Source organism: Myxocyprinus asiaticus, chromosome 2 (genome assembly GCF_019703515.2).
Source record: "Myxocyprinus asiaticus isolate MX2 ecotype Aquarium Trade chromosome 2, UBuf_Myxa_2, whole genome shotgun sequence".
Lineage (NCBI taxonomy): Eukaryota > Metazoa > Chordata > Actinopteri > Cypriniformes > Catostomidae > Myxocyprinus > Myxocyprinus asiaticus.
In genome coordinates this window covers 33,807,054-33,829,330 of record NC_059345.1, presented here as the reverse complement: position 1 = coordinate 33,829,330, position 22,277 = coordinate 33,807,054, and the positions used below count along the sequence as shown (strand labels likewise).

The window sequence follows — 22,277 nt, the reverse complement described above, 5'->3', positions numbered from 1 at the left end:
ACAGAGGAAGAGGGGATATGCTGTTAGGAAAGATAAATTGGTAAACTTTTGTTTGGGAGCTATAAAACAAATTCACATATAAAAATCAAGGGCGGTATAACAATATATACTGTGCAATAGTAAAACTGTGTCAATTAGGTTCTGCTATATAATTTATACCGTGGATTGATATAACACTACTAATTTATGTTTTCCATGATTTTCAAAACTTTTTGACCTAAAGGTTTTGGAGACAAATTTGTGTCTACATATAAATGTTTGTAAAAAATGCTACTGAATTCCTCTATTTAGGCATCCTTATGTTATTATATTGATGCTAATCAAATTTGTGGGTAAGAGGTGATAAATAAATCTAGTTATTGATATTGAATATGTATGGGTCACTGACAAATAAGATTGTTGGAGGTGTTTAAAGAAAACAAAAACAAACAAACAAAAAAATCTTTAAAAAAAATCTAGTTTAAAACACGTCAAGTTCGTAGAAATGTAATCTTTGAGTCCATGTTGGTTTCACAAATAAAAAAAATAAACTAAAAAATGTATAGTATTTTCTACAAAAAATAAAATAAAAAATAAAAATAAATAAAGATTAAAGAGCACTTAATGACTTTAAAAATGTTATGTGGTGTAACCATAAAGTTAAAAAGTACTCAAATACTTTCCTTGCACTTTGAACACATGTACGCAACCAAAGTACATTTTTTGTTTTAAGTTTTTTGTTCGTTTTACTGTCTCCGGACAGTTACATCACATGACATTTTTACATTTTAAGCCCCATAAAAAAAATATCTAAATTACTTTGAACTCAGTAATTGAAAACATGTTCATCATATAAGAGGTGTATTCAAATAATTATTTTGTGTGAATTTCATTTGTAAATGAAAAATCAAAATCCTTGCATTCCGTTCCATTCAGTTTTGCTCTGTTTGTTTGAACAGCCATTTTTAAGGTTTTGAACACACCCCGCTGCTTTTTAGCAAAGAGTTAATCAATAGCCATTATAATTAACTGGGATGTTGTGATGGCAGGCAGTAATTGATGTCATCACCCAGAGCATTGATTAGAGCTATCCATTTGAAAATGGATAGTGGATATTATTAAAAATTATTGCTTTCAGTTCCATTCTGTTTTGCTCCATCTGTTTGAACAGCCCCTGAGCTCATAGTCTGAGCAGCCACACCACCGACTTCAGCCAAATACTATTACTATATGGGAATATTGCTACCGTACATACAACTGTAATGAATGAAAAACACTGTGGTGTCGCTGTTATTACGAAGCTGAATGAGATTATGCTGTTGGCACTGACAAAAACGCTAAGGGCTATAGGTCATTAGGCTTTTCATCCACCCTCTCTCACTCTCTCCCTCAACTACAACTTACCTTTTCTACAGCCTGGCAGGACAATATTAAGCCACAGAAAAAACACTGAGACCACACTGCTAGTTTTAAAGCATCTATCCACAAGCATACACATAATAAAAAAAAAAACACATGTAGAGTTAAACAGACATAATGCAATAGAAATGACAAACACTCCAATGAGTCTGCCTCTTTCCATGGTGTGTGTGCACGCACACGCACGGTCTATGTGGGACCTGTATGAGGAGGCAGATGGGCGCTGTGGAGACTCTTTCTGGCCTAGATTCTATTCAGAGCACTCTGATTCTCTGCTGGAGGAGACGCCATCCCTCTAACTGAAGGAGGAGGAAAAAGGAGCTCTCTTTCACTGTCACCCTCCATACTCATCTCCTTTTCATTCCTTTTTATTCTCCCTCCCTCCCTTTCTCCTTCAGCTTTGGCATGGAGACTGATGAGTCTGTCCGCTGTCTCTGATAATGGGCTCTCTGCTCTAACACACAGCCACAGGCTCATGTGGCTTATTACCTCTGAGCTGAACATACTTGTTTTTCTGCCTCTAAACGCCCAGGATAAAAACGAGGGGAACAGAACCTTTAATTAATCTTTGTATTTTGTGTTTGTGTGCGTGTAAACACTGCAAAGTTCTTCCGACCTCTCAAACACATCTCACAAATGAATATACTTCATACCACAGCAAATAAAGCAATTAAACAGCTAACTGCCATGCTACATTTGAATAATCTTTAACATACACCTTAGCCAAATACATTAGTAGAGAGAATGATTTATTTCAGCTTTTATTTCTTTCATCACATTCCCAGTGGGTCAGAAGTTTACATACACTTTGTTAGTATTTTGTAGCATTGCCATTAAATTGTTTAACTTAGGTCAAACATTTTGGGTAGCCTTCCACAAGCTTCTCACAATAGAATTTTGGCCCATTCCTCCAGACAGAATTGGTGTAACTGAGTCAGGTTTGGAGGCCTCCTTGCTTACACACGCTTTTTCAGTTCTGCCCACATATTTTCTATCGTACTGAGGTCAGGGCTTTGTGATGGACACTCCAATACCTTAAATTTGTTGTCTTTAAGCCATTACGCCACAACTCTGGAGGTATGCTTGGGGTCATTGTCCATTTGGAAGACCCATTTGTGGCCGAACTTTAAATTTCTGGCTGATGTCATGAGTTGTTGCTTCAATATATCTACATAATTTTCCTTCCTCATGATGCCATCTATTTTGTGAAGTGCACCAGTCCCTCCTGCAGCAAAGCACCCCCACAACATGATGCTGCCACCCACATGCTTCACGATTGGGATGGTGTTCTTTGGCTTGCAAGCCTCACTGTTTTTCCTCCAAACATAACCATGGTCATTATGGCCAAACAGTTAAATTTTTGTTTCATCAGACCAGAGGACATTTCTTTAAAAAGTAAGATCTTTGTCCCCATGTGCACTTGCAAACTGTAGTCTGGCTTTTTTATGGCAGTTTTGGAGCAGTGGCTTCATCCTTGCTGAGCAGCCTTTCAGGTTATGTCGATATAGAATTCGTTTTACTGTGGATATAGATACTTGTCTACCTGTTTCCTCCAGCATCTTCACAAGCTCCTTTGCTGCTGTTCTGGGATTGATTTGCACTTTTCACACCAAACTACGTTCATCTCTAGGAGACAGAATGTGTCTCCTTCCTGAGCGGTGTGATGGCTGTGTGGTCCCATGGTGTTTATACTTGCATACTATTGTTTGTACAGATGAACGTGGTACCTTCAGGCATTTGGAAATTGCTCCTAAGGATGAACCAGACTTGTGGAGGACCACAATTTGTTTTCTGAGGTCTTAACTGATTTCTTTTGATTTTCCCATAATGTCAAGCAAAGAGACACTGAGTTTGAAGATAGGCCTTAAAGTACATCCACAGATACACCTCCAATTCAGTACACCTCCTATCAGAAGCTAATTGGCTAATTGTCTAAAGGCTTGACATCATTTTCTGGAATTTTACAAGCTGCTTAAAGGCACAGTTAACTTAGTGTATGTAAACTTCTGACCCACTGGAATTGTGATTATAGTCAATTAAAAGTGAAACAATCTGTCTGTAAACAATTGTTGGAAAAATTACTCATGTCATGCACAAAGTAGATGTCCTAAACGACTTGCCAAAACTATAGTTTGCTAATATGAAATCTGTGGAGTGGATAAAAAATGAGTGTATGTAAACTTATGACTTCAACTGTATCATATCACTTCTGAAGATATGGTGTAAACCACTGGAGTCGTACGGATTACTTTTATGATGCCTCTATGTGCTTTTTGGAGCATCAAAATTTTGGCACCCATTCACTTGCATTGTAATGACCTACAGAGATGATATCTTCTTCTAAAAACCATAATTTGTGTTCTGCAGAAGAAAGAAGACATACACATCTGGGATGGCACGAGGGTGAGTAAATGATGAGAGAATTTTCATTTTGGGGTGAACTATCCCTTTAAAGTGATAGTGCAGCCATAATTTAATATTCTGTCATCATTTCCCAACCCTCATGATGTTCCAAGCACGTGTGACCTTCTGTATTCTGTAGAACACAAAATATATTAGACAGAATGTTAGGGACAGTCTCAGTCACCATTCACTTTCAATATATATTGAAGGTGTATATAAAAAAATACATTCACTGAAGGTAAATGGTGACCAAGGCTAACATTCTGTCTAAAATATCCTTATTGTGTTGCATGGAAGAAAGTAAGTCATATGGGTTTGGAACAACATGATGGTGAATGATGACAGAATTTCCAACAATAGTAATAATAATTCTGTAATACATGTAAATGTGAATTATGTAATGAATATAGGGGAGTTAACATCCATTATGTTATTTGTGAAAGTAATGAGTTACTCACTACTTGAGCACTCTTTTAATTGGATACTTTCTTACTCTTCCTCAAGTAATTATTTATGTTAGTACTTTTACTTCTACTTGAGTCATTTTTTTATTTATTTATTTTTTTGCTTTATGGACATATGTTTGGTAAACTAATCCGGTCCAAATAGGGCTTTACTTTCTTCTGTGTAACCCAAAAGGAGATTTTGGGCAGAATGTTAAGTATCAGTCACCATCTACTTTCATTGCACCTTTTTTCAATACAATGAAAGTGAATGATGACTGAAGCGTTTGTGTTCAACAAAAGAAAATCAGTTATAGAGGTTTAGATCAACATTAGAGTCAATGCTGACAGAATTTACATTTTGGGTCAACTATCGCTTTAAAAATGTGCAATTAGATACCAGTCACTAAATTTAAATACATGCTAAAAGATAATCCATGTTACCACAGAGATCCAGCATTGATGCCCATAGGTCAGACAACCATCAGACCAGTACTGTAATGTTCCTTGAACACTGGACTCAAGTCTGTTTTTGAATGTTACACTTGTGCTTTGTGGCAGCGCTCTCTTAAATTTTCCATGATACTAGGCTAGAATCAGCAGCCAAAAAAAAATAAAAAAAAATTCCCCAACACGCTCCATCGTTGCAACACGTTCATTAATGCTACAGAGCTTCCGTGCAGCTCACAGAACAGAGAGCAGCACAATGTACTGTTAACACAATCTCTGAGTAATGGACTGCCTCTTGGTTATGGAGGAGAGGACACAAGAATGGAAACAAAAGCAGGGGACTAGTACAAACTCCATTGCTTTTGTGCTGCCACAGAAAGTGAGAATTTTATCTCAACTCATAGATAACCCAATTTTTCCACCTGCCACAAAGGATTATTGTACAAATGTGCCACAGAAAAATGTGTTTCTTTGAATGCCCACTCTGAAATGAACGAGGTCTAAATAACACTTGTCAAAAAAAAAAAAAAAAAAGGCTAGAAATCTATTTATTCCTGAATGCCAGTCAATGACTTTGCAATATGTGAAAGCTCTTCTTAGCAGCATGCCTAGATGTGCTACATTTCTGCATTTTTAATACAGTATTGATGAATATTTCCATTTCATTGGTGTGTAAAGTGTGCAAAAGTGCGTATATTTAAACATTTTGTTATCCTGATGTACTGTACATGTACAAACAAATAAACTGATTTAATCTGCTTTGAATTTGATTAATATTAATTTGATTTCAAAATGTTCAGATTTTATTTTTGTTTTATATTCCACTTATTGTTAGCTATTTGTATCCAGTGATGCATTCTTTACTGAGTAAAGAGACTTCACCATCAGTGAATAATAATGTTGTTGTGGTTTGGAGAGCATTCTTTATACTCCAGTATTGATCAGACGACCTCATTGTCAATATTTCCTTAAGAACTGATTAATTCATTACCGAGTCTCTTTATAAAGAAATGAATTTACAACAGTGAAAGGGAACTGAGTGGATCTGTCTTCTCTTTACAGAGTAGCACATACTTTTTCCAAAATGAAAATTCATCATTTTTTCATCTTCATGTCGATCCAAACCCATATGACTTTCTTTCAAAAGGAGGTGTTAGGTAGAATTCACTTCCATTGCATTTATTCCTTCAATGAAATGAAACAATGAAAGTGAATAGTGACTGAGACTGTCATTCTGCCCAACATCTCTTTTTGTGTTCCACGGAAGAAAGAAAGTAATATAGGTTTGCAATGACATGAGGGAGAGTAAATAACTGAATTTTCAATTTAGGGTGACCTATCTCTGATATGGTTATGGTGGTCTGATGGTTATAATGCCCCCCCCCCCCCACACTACACATTTTGGATATCTCCCTAATCAAACACACCTGATTCAACTCATCAGCTTGTTAGTGGAGACCTGAATTGGGTGTGTCAGAAAAGAGAGATATCCAAAATGTACAGTGTTGGGGGGCCCTCCAGGAATAGGGTTGGGAACCACTGCATTAGAGATCTGAGCTGTTAACGCAAAGGTTGCAGGTTCAATCCCGAGTAGAGGTGATCCAAAAACTGCCATGTTACTGGGATCAGAAAAATGCTCCATCACTACAATGCTTTGAGCAGAGCACTTAACACTGTCTGCTGAAGCACTGTCCTTGAAATAGAGAGATAAGAGAGAAAGAGAGAGAGAGAAAGACAGCAGGAAATGGTTGAAAGTAATCTGCCAGGCCAGAGAGACAGTGGTAGATCACTGACACAGCAAAGAGTAACAGATAGAAAAATCTGCTCAATGGACAGTGAAACGCATCTGAAGGACACAACTGAGACCACCATAATCATTCCTCTTAACGTATTGTCTATTTTCTTTAATAATGTAGAAAAATTAATCGACTTTAAATTTCTCTTTGGTTTACCTTTTTCTCATTGACCTTCAAATGTAAGACACATGGGAGTCCAAGCATAACATTTTTCTCCATTAAGTTTAAGGTCATCAAATCAGCTCTTGTAATGTGGCTGAATCAATCCCACTTTCATTTGCTTAATGTATAGTCCATTGAGAGTGCATTACTCACTAAGAGGCAAATGTAGATCACTTGAGTCTGGCTTCCAGGAAACTCATCTTGGACTGCAGTAAATGACTATTAATGGCCACTAACATGTTGCGTTAGAAATGAGGCAGGTCGCTTTGCCTATTACTTCTCCCAACCTGCTATAATTATGTGCTGCTCTAATGTGACATGCATTTACATGAATCTTGACGATGAGAAAGGAGTAACTGTGTAATTGTACTGAGAAACATTTAGGATGGACAGTTATGAGTTAGCCAAACAGACAGTTTAAAGAAATGCTCATTAATGCATTTGCATACAAATGACAGAGTAAATCTAAAGTAGAAAGGACAATCAAAACCACCTCAGACCGCGCTTACATCTGGTATTAACATAAATCTTGGGAGATGCAATCACAAGTGGACAGCGCTTAATACAGATGTACACAGTGTCCATTTCGTCTTGTGATTTGATCACTCAAACCACTTTCTGAGGTGGTCAGAGACGCATAAGTTCACATTGCACTTGTAGCATAAAATGCTAATGTTTGCTGACACATCCTGGACAAAGTCAAATGACCATCTACTCATGTAACAAGTAATCATTGCACTAAAACAAGGGTTTTAAACTTTGCAAGCTATGTACAGATTTAAAAGGAATCAATCTGATTGAAAAATGTAGAAAAGCATTGCACATATTCATAGAAGACGGAACATTTTCACTATGCTTTATGTTAACATGCAATGACACTGATCGCGTGAATCATGAACATCTGAAGATCTGTTAATAAAAGTGCTTGACCAAAATAATGAGAATTCTGCTTGAAATGTCACGACTGAGGTGAGATTAAAATTCAAGTGTATTTAAGAGCATCAATGTACCAACATTTTTTGTACTTTATTAAAATGCAGTGACACATTAAGTTAAAATAAAGCTTGTAGTTATGAAGTAAAAAAAACCCTCCCCTACGTCAAGTCCAATAACAATTGATCACTCTAGACGCATGTTAATTCCAGGTGTAAACGGCAATCTATCTTGACTGAACACTTGTGATCAGACACCTCAGAAGGATGCTAATGCCAGGTTTATATAGAGCCATCATAAGAAGTAATTAAACAATCTCGCAGAGCATTGTTAAGCAGTCATGACCATATTAGATTCAGCATAAAGTATGGAAGAGCTGAAACCATCGACATATAACTCACCTTCCACTCCACTGATGCACTTGACTCTGTCACGCACCTCCACGTTATACCCCTCAAAGGACATGAAGACTCCATTGGGGTGGTACGGCCCTCTCTGGGTGTATACTTTGGAGTAACTGTGAGAAAACTCGAATCGATCGTAGCCGTCATACTGTACCACCTTCCCGTATACCTCAAAGTACTTCTCCATCCAGCTGAAAGGCATGTACACCTCACTGCCTTCTCGACGGCCTTTAATGGTGGCATCCTCGTTGATCAGGCAGTCAATCTCTTCATAGCGTAGTCCACCGACCACAGGTGGTGGTTCGGGGGGCTGGGGTTGCTGTGGGTGGCTGTCTATTTTAGGGCTGGGAGGGGGCTGAGGATGCCGGGGGAGGAAGCGGAGTGCTTTCTCACTCGTGCACTTGTTCCACAGAACAACCGTGAGGAGAGTGAGAAGTGTACAGATCACTATCAGGGTCTTGTAGGGAACCCGGGCTGCCAGACAACGCATCATCACTGCTTACCTAGAACAAAAAACACATTTCATGAAATAGAACCCATTTGAAAGTCACAGAAAAATGCACAATCATAAAGTGCTTTTCCACAATCGGGCCGAATGGTTTTGAGCAATGTGAGTAACCGTTTCAGTTGCATTTCCACGTGCTCATGGTTCGGTATGGTTCAATTACAAACCGTTCCGGGTCCAGATTTCTCAGCACTGTTAGCTAACTCTACACAGGACAGAGAACGGTGCTGGTGGAATGTTTTTAGTGACGTGGTGACTCACAATTGGTTATTTGCTCAGTCAGTCCAAGCCATCGAGCCCGGATAGGTGTGGAAAGGCACAGTTCAACAATGAGATAAATTTGGCCCGATGGTGGCTACAGACATTACACCACACTACACCAGTGACATTTTATATTTAAGCTTTGGCAAAGTAATCAGTAATTCAGTTAGAGAAAATGTTATGCATTTCTACAAGGAATTAATCAGTTTAAAAGGTCAAATCAATACTTTTCCCTCTGCATGAATAATCAAATGCAGCATTAGAGAAATTCAATATCTGTCTGGACAACTGTGCACAATGTTAAGCATTCAGCTCACAAAATTCATAGCAGCAGCAAAAACAAAGTAGAGCGATGCAACCACACCAAATAAATGTTAAAAATCATTCCTTTCTAAGTTCGTCATTGAGGGTATAATCTGCTGTCTTTCACATAAAAATATGCACTGTGGTATCTGACTTACTATATTTATAAATATAACTGGATTGTGATTTTTATTTAACAGTTCATGTCTCAAAGGCAGTGCTCCACATTGAGCAAAAGTTTCCTCTGTATTTGGTGGGAGTTTCTAGCAGTCTATGTAGTGACTATTGCTCTTACAGTATATTAGTAATAAACAATGTTTTCACTACACATTTTCTTTACAAACAGAATTCCTTTCATGTGGTCTCTGTACGATGGAAAGAATCACATTAACTTTGTAAGCACAGCTCATAACACAAATTAGCAGCCTTTCGCTCATATCATAACATCTCTCTTTGGCATTTTATCATCCTTGCAAAGAATAAAAATCAATAAGCATAACAGCACTGCCTCCTGCTACAGTTAATTACTGCACTGGGCTTGGCATGGAAAACACGCCAATGCCATCTTTAGCAGTCCACACCACTCTGAAGCTAAAACTAAGTCTAAGGTCAGTTTAGAGTAAAAACTTATCAATTTCACAATGGATGAGATCCATCAAAAACTATGAGTGCCACGTACTCTATATTTAACAAGTTGGCAAAAATATGATGAATGGGAGCCATAAACACAAACACTTTTGGCCTGGCCTCATTATAGTAGGTGGAAACCTGATTTCATATAGTTCACGCCTGCAGATCTGAAATGCTCGCTGCTATGAAAGATCAGGGCAACTGAATCATTCTTGGTCCCACCCTCTCTATTTAATCCTCTTTCCCGAGCTCACACTTGTTTCGCAGACCTGCGCTCCATCACTTTCTAATCTCTCTCCCATTCATTTCCACTTTACTCTTCCTTCCCCATGTTGACTCCGCACCCTCTGTTCAGAGCAGAGAGTAGGCCAACGTCTGGCTGCTCTGTAAAAGATAAGCAGCTCATCTCTTTTGCAGAGGCTATAAATAATTTGATCTTTATGGCTTTTGCAGGAAGGGAGGTAGAATTCAGATGGGCAAATTTAGAAAGTGCCATCTGAATCCTAACACAGAGCACCTGATTCAAGCCTCCCTGATGGAGCATTTGGTTCAGGCGGCCCACCGCAATGCAGGGTGCATCAGTGTGCAAAGATAATTTGTATTCAAAATCCACTAATATGCAGGAGATATGGCTGAGCTCTGTATAATCCAGAGATCAAACCAAAAACAGGAGGAACACGGATGTAATCCCTCCTCTGAAAAAGTGGCACAGCGGACTTAAAGGAAGAATACACTAGGTCCTAGAGAGCATCATACCATGTTAGATTTAAGAAAATGGCTTTTCGTAGAGTGGGTTGGGGATGAATACGTTTTTACAACACACCGTCCCCATAGCTAAAGCTGTGGCAAGTCTGTGAGAGCTGCTCCTTTGAGGAAAGACGTGTTGAGCTTTTTTCTTTTTTTTTTTATAAATGCAGTGCTCTTAAAAACTGAATTTCAAAATAAGCACATCCATCTCTGCAGAGCAGTCCTATCAGTATGCACTTCGCACCATCTCAGTTGTCAAGCCGACTTGTCGCTGGCCACGTCCTCTCTGCATCCTCCTCATCATGTTGATTCATGAGCTAACCTTTCATCTAATGCAGCCCACTATCGATTTCCCACATCCTTAGTCGTTTCCTGCTACCTGGGCTCAGGAACGACACCCACAGGAGTACAAGCTGCCCTGCTCCACCTAACACAGCTGCACTAGGGGTGGGTGGTATGACCAAAATTGTAGTCAGGTGTTGTGTTAACCAACATTTTTTTGTCATATACAGATCATTTAAAACAATGGCAGTCAATTTAAAATGCCGTCCATCATTTTGACAGATAGAGAACCATTTAAAATAGCGCATTAGTTAAGAGAGATTTTTTATATGAAGATATATGCATTAATTTATCCAGTGTCATATAAATAATGTATTATGAGTTAAATTTATAATTTGTAAATTACTGTTGTAATTACGCATTCTGAGATGCTATTCTGCTCACTACAATTGTTACTGTAACTCGAACCAGTCTGGCCATTCTCCGCTGACCTCTCTCATCAACAAGGCATTTCCTTCCGCAGAACTGCCACTCACTTATTCTCAATAAATTCTAGAGACTGTTGTGCGTGAAAATCCCAGGAGATCAGCAGTTACAGAAATACTCAAACCAGCCCGTCTGGCACAAACAGTCATACCACGGTCGAAATAACTGAGATCAGATTTTTTCCTCAATCTGATGTGAACATTAACTGAAGCTTCTGACCCGTATCTGCATTAATTTATGCATTGCACTGCTGCCTCATGATTAACTGATTTGATAATCGCATGAATAAGTAGGTGTAAAGGTCTTCCTAATAAAGTGCTCCGTGAGCATAGATCACTGAGTCATATGTTGGTTTGGATGCATGTTAAATGTTGCACTGTTGCCTAATTTGCTAAAGGCACCACATTTTGTTTATTGCTCTGAAATGTGTAAAAAAAAAAAAAAGAAATGTGTAGGAAAATGTACAACTCAGTCTGTAAGAAAGATGGATACAGATTTGTTCTTGTGTGCAACCTCTGATCATGGTATGAGTCATTTAATGGTATACCGTATATCAAGACATTTTTCTGGAAATTCTATGAAAAATGTGCTTATACAATCACGTGGTAATGACTATTTTTGGATAATTCTGTGAATTAAATACTTCATAAATTAAAGGTACTTTTGTCGTTTTATTATTTTCTCTTTTTATGTGGAACTTCATAGGCACAAACCAAAAGGGAAGATTATTGTGTCAGTGCATGTAAAAGATTATTGCCAATGCATGCAAATCATTTAAATTCTATATTAATGTGGCAAGTTGTTGCTCGGCAACCGTAAACAACTAAACTTTGCTTAGTGTTGTAAACCCCTTAATAACAAGTTCTTCATCATCTTAAGTATTTTGGGGCAAGTCTGTTAGTTCACATTACTCTGTGTTTCTTCATCACTCTAACATGTAAACAAGGTAAAGCAATACTGCCCATTGATAGCCACACAAATATATCCACCATGATGTAAACAGTATAGCTCTGCCAGTTGACACGTTTCTACAATCGCATTGTACCGTCATACCGCTCAGCCCCAGGCTACGGTCCTCTGCTGGCACCATGGGCTCTGGGAGACAGTGGGAGGCATTGTTGACACATTAAATGCTGTCAGTAAAGGGGGGACAGAGCTGGCACAGAAGAGCTGAGTACAATGAATACCAAGGTTTCAGCTCATTTGTCACCACAGCCCACACAGACCTGCTCCCGGGATTGCACGCCTGTCCTCCCTACTCAGGCCTGCCACAGGCCCTTCATACCAGACAATGCTGAGAGGAGCTAGAGCCCCACTGATGAATGCAAGCTCGTGAATGTGTATTTTTTTTAATTTTTTTTTTTAATAATGTGCAAGTCATGGTAATCACAATCAGTTCTGCTAATGAGAATGAAAGCTTTAAATATTGGCTTTGGATTTTAGAAAATCTTAGAACTGCAAACAAACTGACAAATCTAACCACAGGGAACTTTCTAATGTATATGCTTAATCCACTATAAAACTTTTATCAAATCTAAACAGTTTGGTGATAAGAGTTTGGCAGGGAAAACAACATTAAGAGAATCAGTATCAAGCTGAATGGTATCAATCTGCATTGTGAAATACCAAAGTGGAATAAGATTTCTAGCACACCACATATTAATCACTGAAGACCTCAACAATTAGTAATTGTGTCGCCTTGTAACTCTCAAGCCAAACACAGTCTACACTATACTTTCCTCTAAAATTAAAGGCAAAAATGGATATTGGATAGTGAATGTTAGTCTATCCTATTAATGTTCAATTCCACCCCATGAGCAGAGGCTTGGATATATCAGCAAACAATTTTTTTTAATTCTTTTATTACAAAAGTAAATCACTCAATGCTCTTTTTATGCTGTCTTTAAGCACAATTAAACAAATGCAAGTTTGTTTGCTAGGGCTAGGTACTGGCAACCATCTCACAATAATCATCACAATGCATATGCATAAGCCGATGCTGATGTCATGAGAGCAGGGTGACTGAAAGGCCGATATAATGGCGATATATCACATAATTTTATATAATAGTAAATGACATACATAAACAAACCAAAAAATGAGTGATCTTTTATTTAGCATTATATTTTCTCAAACTTTCACACAAAACTTTGTAAAGGAAAAAAAGAAAAAAAGAAAGAAAAGAAAACCCAATAAAATCTTAAAAAATAATTAAGGGCTCTTCTGAATATTTGGGCTGATGAAAATGTACAACGTCGGGTCAACAGCATCTGCTGAAACGAAGACATGATTAAGAATATAGTCGCAGAATTTGTGTATCCAGTAGTGTTGGGTTGAGTCCACCTTAGACGAGTCCGAGTCAAGTCCGAGTCTTTAAACAATCGAGTCCGAGTTGAGTCCAAGTCCAAAAGGGGCCGAGTCGGACTCAAGACCAAGACCGAGTCCATAACAGGCCGAGTCCAAGTCGAGTCCGAATGAATCTGTTCATGAATCTGAATTAAAATTGTAACCGTAAACTCAACATCAATATTTTAAGCTTATTTTAAACTTCACAACTAAGAAAAACTGTTTGTCAATATAAATGTAACAAAAACACCTCTGTTGCCTTTAATATATATCTTTTATGATTAGAATCCTGCTGAACTAACTTCAAAGTGGATTCAGAATGAAAGCATATGCTTTAGGTGCATGAAGACAAAACTGTCTTTCAACACATTTCTTATTGCGTTCTGTTGTCAATTCAATTTGTTGCTTTTTACCTTCCACTCAAACATAGACTAAAGAAAGTGAAAGCTGCATTAGTCATTACAACCAGAGTTATTATTTCGAATTTTAATGTAGTTTTTATTTCTACTTCATTTTCAATTTGTCAATTCAATTTAATTTAGTTTTACTTAAAATGATCCCTATCTAAAGAAATAATAGTCTATACGGATATTTCTTTCTGAATCTTTTTTCTCTATCTGCCTACTGATTTGGGAAAATACATACTGTACAAATGAGTCAACACAGTAGTAATTAGCACTCGCTGAGAGGTTAAGTCTCACGATTTGACAGCAAATACTACAACCAAAAACACTGGAAAAGCCCACTGATAATATTAGGGCCATGTCGTCATAGACATGATTTTCTAGTTAATTTGAGAGAAACCACACAATGCAGGGCAGCTCTGCATGCTGCTTGTGCACCTAAATCACTGATGCGTCCATGTACGTCTCGCAGCAGCTGCCGCAGATGATACATTTTTTTTTATAATAATTGATATTTGCTTGAGCGGCAGCCACATTGGTCTGCAATCAGTCTGAAATCTTTCAATACCAACAACAACAAAAGATTATTTCATTAACCGCAAAAACATGGAGAATAATAATCTTAAATCATAAATTTAACAGAATTGTCCTTCAAAAGTGTCAGAGATATAGGTTAAAAAAAAGACGTGCATAAGTTACCCGGTGGTTTACAATAGAAATAAAATAAACATTTAAAATAAAAACGGCATAACCAACTAAATTAAACTTGTAACATGAAGTTTAGCTTCATACACAAACTGTCATCGAATAATACATTTATTTTATAGTCTATAATTAAATTAAAAACAAAATTTTTCACTGCCCAAAATATCCTAATATTTTATTGTGCATGGTTGAATTTTGTGAATGGTGGACAAATGCTGTAAAAGAATGTATTTTAAGCAGCTCGTCAATGCTTTGAAAATAGTCAACCAATAATAAATAGGTGCTGTTTATCTGTTTAGAGTTGCTGTCTGCTTTAGCAATAACGCTTTTTCCCCCGACTATTTAAAAAGTTACACAGTTAATTCATCAAGCTATTATGGACCAATTCAAGCTGACAACACTGCCCACAGGAGACTACAGAAGCATACATGTGTAGATACATTATGTCTAAAAAGACTTAATATCCAATATTAATACTATTTTTATTTCGATACGCTGTTTTTAGTAAACTGTGAGAGACCTGACTCAATGAAGTTCTTGATTTTAAGTTTTTAACCATGATGAAAACAAAATGCGAGCACCAGCTTGGCTGCTCAAACACCACATGCAATTTTACATGTTTTCGTTGTACCAGCCACCTCGGTAGTCGATTTTGTACAGTAGTCTCTGTAGTATCATTCAAACGTATTGGTTCACTGATGAGTGTGCCTGTGCGTGTGTGTGTGTGGGTGTGTTTGCTTAAACACAGTGAAACAACTTTGGCTACATCTACAACTTCATTACACTAATACAGCTGCATGCAGACAGAGATGTGTTCATTAATTTCTGTTTTGTTATTTATTTTTTCATTGCATCACAAATGTCATGGACTTGGCTGGACTCCCGAGTCCCAAAGGCTCGAGTCCGAGTCAAGTCTGAGTAAAAATGCATCCGAGTCTTTGACAAGTACAAGTCCATTAAAATTGGAGTCCAAACTCGAGCACCCCAACTCTAGTATCCAGGGCACAACGGTACAGGTTCAGGGAAAAAAAATTGTGGACACAGAACAATTCAGTGTTCATTTTGAGGGCTGCTAGTCTCCAGAGTCTGATACCTCAGCTTGAGTTTCCCTTTTGCTTGTGAAATGGGCAGGGTGTGTGATGTTGGCACCAGGACGGCGTCTTAAAGGCAACGCTGCGGGGCTATTTGCCCGATGGCGGGAATGCAGATTGATTTTGGTCTCGAGGTAAAAGGCTTTTGGCCCTGGCTGACCAGTTTATAGCCCTGGCTCACACTGGCCCGATAGTGGAAAAGCGGCTAATGAGAAATGCAGGTCTGAAAGTTTGCACTTATTAAGAAAAACTGCTTTATCACTGAAATTTTAGACAAGATATGAATATACAAATAGAGTAATAAAAATATTGATATCTCCGATATCTCAATAAGAAATTCATAATATATCTTAATATGATTGTATCGGCACAGCCCTATTGTTTGCATTGTACTGTAAATTGAGAATACTCTTCAATATTCTTTTTTTTTTTTTTACCCAATTCCCAGTGCGCTTTTAAGTCCTCGTGGCCGCGTAGTGATTTGCCTCAATCCGGGTGGCGGAGGATGAATCCCAGTTGCCTCTGCGTCTGAGACCATCAACCTGCGCATCTTATCACGTGGCTTGTTGAGCGTGCTGCCATGGAGACAAAGCGCGTGTGGAGGCTTCACGCCATCCACCGCGGCAACCACGCTCAACTCACCACGTGGCCCACTGATAACGAACCACATTATATTGACCACGAGGAGGTTACCCCATGTGACTCTACCCTCCCTAGCAACCGGGCCAATTTGGTTGCTTAGGAGACCTGGCTGGAGTCACCCAGCAGGCCCTGGGATTCTAACTTAGCGAACTCCAGGGGTGGTAGCCAGCGTATTTTACCACTGAGCTACCCAGGCCCCCTACTCTGCGATATTCTTAAATAATTCAATGCAAAAGTTGCTTGGAAAATGGTCAGGATCAGGTCTTAGCCTGCTTTCTAATCAAATACATCGTCTGACCTGCCAACAGTAGCAGAAATAGTCCACTGCAAGAGATATGTTGCCCTCCAGGTAGCATTGAGGTGCAAGTAATGTGTCTGAGCTCAGGTGCGTCAACTCTAACTAAACTCCTGACATTTCCACTCCCCTGACTTGCTGAACAGGTGGGGCATGAATCATGGGCAATCAGCAGCTACATGAGTTACAGACTGATCACTCATTCCAGACCTTGCAAATTAACGAAAGAAACTGATGAAATGAAATCTCAGCAATCCCCTTTGTTCTTGTATGAATCAACTACATTATTAGGCTCATTAGAGAAAAAGAAATTGCCGGCTGTGCTACTGTGCCTACTACAGCCCATCAGAGGGGTTCCCCCTGTGGAACAGATGCAGCCCATAATATATACTGTTGACAGGCTAATAATACTGCACTGGATGTAATTTAGTCTAATTCTCATTAAAAAGGGGGTGCAGGAGAACTCCACCATCAACAAAACAGCAGTAACAGAGAATGCACACATATGGACATTAACACACACACGCAAACATAACAATCGGAGGAAAGATCTTAAAGGAATGCTCCAGGATAAACAGAAGTTTGGTTCAATCAACAGAATTTCTGGTTGCGTTTCATTGTCAGACATTATGAATGTATGCAGTCAACAGGGAGACAAGTTTATGTTCTAGGGCTGAACAATTAATCAGCATAAAATCAAAATTGCGATATGACGTAGTGCAATTATCAAGCCGCAAGGGCAGAGATTTAAATAAATAAATAAATTGTCTGCACATGCTGCTTACTACTGTATGTGTACAGCGCTGTTCTCTGTAGTCTATTAAACATACTCAAAGCACAAGGGAGGCTAATGAGCTGATGGTGTTAAATTTACAGCACTCTAGATTCACTATTTGAACATTTGTGTAATTCCAAATATGCTTGGCCGCTAAAAGTTACAATAGGCATTAAAAGGTAGTCTTGTGTATAGTCAGGCGGCAAAAGGTCTGATCCATATTGCAGCTTATTTGGTCTTTGTTTCTAAGTGCCATTTAGGGGGTGGGTTATCTGAAATATATTATACCACAATAATGCACCAAACAGAAATACAATTCTCTAATATTGCTGTAGCAGTCTGTGCAAATGATAGACCTTTTTCACACTGGCTAGTTCTGGTGAGCACCACTGAGCGTGCAATGAAACTTCTAGTTTATCCTTTATCAATGGCAGCGACCATATTATTGTTGCTTTTAATTAATAATTTATCGAAAATATTTAATCTAAACAACCGTACCTCATTTTCTAATGATTTTCCACAGACGATGAAACCAAGAAAAGGGTTTTATGTTATTCTTCTGATGAAAGTACGCATTTGTAGTTTCAAAGGGGAAAAATGCATACATGAGTAACCAGCAGTGCAGAGTCTGACTACTTTTTCAATAAAGAAATGCAAAAATACTAAAAATATTGCACCATATTAAATAACATTAGAGCATGACAATGCCACACACCACAAAAACTGTACATTTATTTAAAAATAAACATTCTGTACATTCATAAAGAAAGAATGTGCAGATTAAGCAATGATAGCATCATGTAGATTAAACAACGGTAGTCTGATGTTCACATTGCCCTCAAGACCTTACTATTCATATACTGTAATCTCCATGTATGTTTTCAGACCAACTTTAAATTGATGAAATAAAAATAATATTTTCACCTCAAGGTTTAATTATTCAGGAGCCACTGTTTTAAATGTCTTAAACTCTGATTTGAGTGGAAGGATTGGGTAAATGTTCACCGGTGACTATAAATACGACAAAATACATTCCAGACGGGAGTTTGAATTTGGGAGTCCTCATCTGATTTGTAAGCAATATCAATAAATACATATGTAAAAAACAAAAAACAAACAAACATGGAAACACTACTTTTGTGATGTTTGGTTTTTAGTAATAAATCATAGTCCTTCAAGTTGCCTCTATCTTTATTGCTTGTTGAGTGCTCTTAACATGCAACACAGCAATTGCATTACATTTCAAATACAAATGGGAAATGAAAATTATGCAAATGCATCATCAATTAAACACCGTGTTAAAAGTAAAATGAACTTAAAAATGTTCTATTCGGTCTTGAGTTTGCCATGTTGATTCCTCAAATAATAAACGACACAGGGATGTGTGAAAAAGGTTTGTTATACACAAAACACTGGAAAATACTGGAAAATGTGTGCAGCTTCTGTAGTCATAAGATTAGAGGCCTGTCCAAAAGTAAGAAGCACAGACTTAAACTAGAAAAAAATTGTGATTATTTACCATTATTTACCATCAATACCATTTTTGCGTGTAATATGAGCCAGTTGGTGACGTGTTTATATTCAACAGCACTCCGTGATCGCTCGTATTACTACTACACTACTAAAGCTTGGAAATAGCTTTAAACGGCTTTAAACTAACAACTTCAGCATTAAGGCTTATCACAGCTGAGAGACACAACAGAATGATTAATTACACAAACTCAAGGTGCTTACCTCTTACCGGAGTTTCCACATTGGAGAGGACAAAATGGCAGAGGACATTGCGGTTTCTATAGTGAAAGACTCTTGTGCACTGTCTACTGTGAAATAGAGAGGAATACCCCCGCTTGGATGGCTATTTTTCCACAGAGAAAATAGGATGCATTTCACCAAAATGACATTATCTTCATAAAGCTGACTAACACACTACAGCAACATCAACAGGTGATCACACACACTACATCTCTCTCTCTCTCTCTCTCATCACACACACACACACACACCCTTGTTTCTCCAATAACATGCTAGTACTAGTACATACTAGTAGTACTGAAGTGATGTTTTTTAGAGGCTTGGACGCATCATTTGTTTTGAACCAGCAATGGCAGATTCTGATCCGTCGCGTAAGAAATTAGTTCCATGCACAAATGCATTTTTTGTGATTTTCTTTTCAAATTTACTTGTTCATTGAACTGTTGTATATAAGCAATATCACACTCGTGCTATATGGCCCTAAATCAGCACTGCTGCGATTACCTTCGGCCTCGTGCTTGCGGCCGAATCACAGCAGTGCTGATGTAGGTTTTCGGAAGTGGGTAGAACAGCGATTAACACACACACTTTGGTTCCGGCTGTAGAGCCCCAGCAGCAGGGCGTTTGGGTGACATCTCGGCAGCATACTTGCTCAGCAAAGCGACACCACTCTCCCGTTCCTGTTAGGGTTTCCAATCGATTCTCCCCACTCAGTGATGCACCCACTGAGAATGATGTTGAAAGCGCCCTTGTTTTAGGAGATTCTATTGTAAGGAACATGGAAATAGAGACTCCGGCCACTATTGTTAAATGCATTTCAGGGTGTCTAACATCAGATCAAATTTACAAGTGCTGGCTAATGCTAAATGTAGATTTTCTAAAATTATTATTCATGTCAGCACTAACGATGTCAGGTGTGTGATAAAGAGGTGTGTGAACTTGCAAAAACAATGTCAGACACTGTAATATGCTCTGGCCCCCTCCCTGCTCGTTGTGGTGACGAGGTTTATAGTAGATTAGTGTCACTGAATGGCTGGATGTCTGAGTGGTGTCTGGAGAATAGAATAGGATTTATAGACAACTGGAAGAGTTTTTGGGGTAGACCTGACCTGCTAAAGAGAGACGGACTCCATCCCTCTAGGGAAGGTGCCGCTCTCCTCTCTAGTAATTTGGCTCATAGTCTTAATAGTGATAGTATTTCACTAACTGGGGCCCAAGTCAGAAAGCAGACAAACTGGCTTAACCGAAAGTCTGCTAGCTGCCTTGAGACGTCACACAGGTCACATAAACTACAACACATAGTGACTGTAACCCCAAGATATCACATAGAGACTGTGTCTGTTCCCCGAACTACTAAACACAAACCGCTCACTAAATCATTTAGAAAAATTAAGGTAAAACTTGAAAACATTTTTTTTTTTTAAGATAAACATCATATAAAGGTAGGGCTACTAAACATTAGATCTCTTTCAACCAAAGCACTAATTGTAAATGAAATTATTACAGATCATAGTTTGGATGTGCACTGTTTGACAGAAACCTAGCTTAAACCGGATGAATATATTAGTTTAAATGAATCTACTCCACCAGGGTTATTGTTATAAACATGAGCCTCTTCTGAAGGGTCGAGGAGGAGGTGTTGCTGCAATTTACAGTGACGTATTTGGTGTTACTCAGAGGACAGGATATAAGTTTAAGTCTTTTGAACTAATAATGCTTATGTGACACAGTCAGAAACAAATAAAAAATGTATGTTGTCATTTGCCCTCGCTACATATATAGATCACCCGGGCCGTATTCTGATTTCCTTGGTGAATTTGCTAATTTTCTATCAGATCTAGTTGTTACTGTGGATAGAGCTTAAATTGTTGGTGACTTCAACATTCACATAGATAATGAAAATGACACATTAGGATTAGCATTTATTGATATTCTCAACCCTCTTGGAGTCAGACAAAATGTGACAGGACCAACTCATTGCCATAATCATACGCTAGATTTAATTCTGTCATATGGAGTTGATGTTGAGAATATAGACATTCTGCCGCAGAGCGATGACATCACAGATAACCTCGTCTTGTATGCTGCAATCAGCTAATGTTACTCAATCTACACCACTCTATCATTCAGGTAGAACTATTCTTTTGACCACTAAAGATAGCTTCAATAATAAGATTTATCTCATATACTCAGTTAGCTAAAAAGTACAGAAGAATTTGATGAACTTGATGTAATAACAGAAAGTATAAATACAGTCTTCTCTAGCACTCTTGATAGCATTTCCTCCCTTCGATTAAAGACAATTCAAGAAAAAAGCCCCGCACCATGGTACAATGATCACACTCATGCTCTCAAGAGAGCAGCTCGGAAAAAAATGGAGCGCAAGTGGAAGAATACAAAATTTGAGTTATTTCGCAGTGCATGGAAGTATAGTGTCTGTAGCTACAGACAGGCACTAAAAGCTACCAGGTCAGCATGTTTTAGCAAACTCATAGAAAATAATCACAACAATCCTAGGTGTTAATACAGTACTGTGGCTAAATTGGCTAGGAATAAATCCTCGACTGAACCAGATAATCTGTCGCAGTACAATAGTAATGACCATGAATTTCTTAACTGATAAAATTTAAATCATCAGAAATGAAAATTGGAATTACGCAATTGTCTATCACAGTACCTCAGAAAACAGTGTCTCAATTTTTTTTCACGATCAACGTCAATCCTTCGCTGTCATAGGTCATTAAGAACTAACAAAACTTATAGAAACATCAAAAGATACAACATGTATGTTAGATCCAATACCAACTAAGCTCTTAAGAGGTATTCCCTGTAATCTCAGAACCTGTTCTTGATATTATTAACTCCTCGCTATCCTTAGGACATGTCCCAAGAAACTTTAAAATGGCAGTTATCAAACTGCTTATTAAGAAGCCACAGCTTGATCCTGGAGAATTGGCTAATTATAGGCCGATTTCAAATCTCCTGTTTATATCGAAAATACTAGAAAAGGTAGTGTCCTCCCAACTATGTTCATTTCTACAGAGAAATAGTATATATTAACAAT

The 22,277-nt window shown here is 38.1% G+C and overlaps 1 protein-coding gene across 2 annotated transcripts in view; it reads right to left on the bottom strand.

Moving 5' to 3' along the window:
• LOC127416399 (D-glucuronyl C5-epimerase B) overlaps positions 1-22,277 on the bottom strand; it is a 101,401-nt gene that overhangs the window by 6,080 nt on the left and 73,044 nt on the right. For both annotated transcript variants that reach the window (XM_051655746.1, XM_051655755.1), the window contains one exon: positions 7,987-8,492. In XM_051655746.1, the coding sequence (XP_051511706.1) occupies positions 7,987-8,482 (496 nt within the window). In that variant the 5' untranslated portion in view covers positions 8,483-8,492. The remainder of the gene's footprint in view (positions 1-7,986; positions 8,493-22,277) is intronic.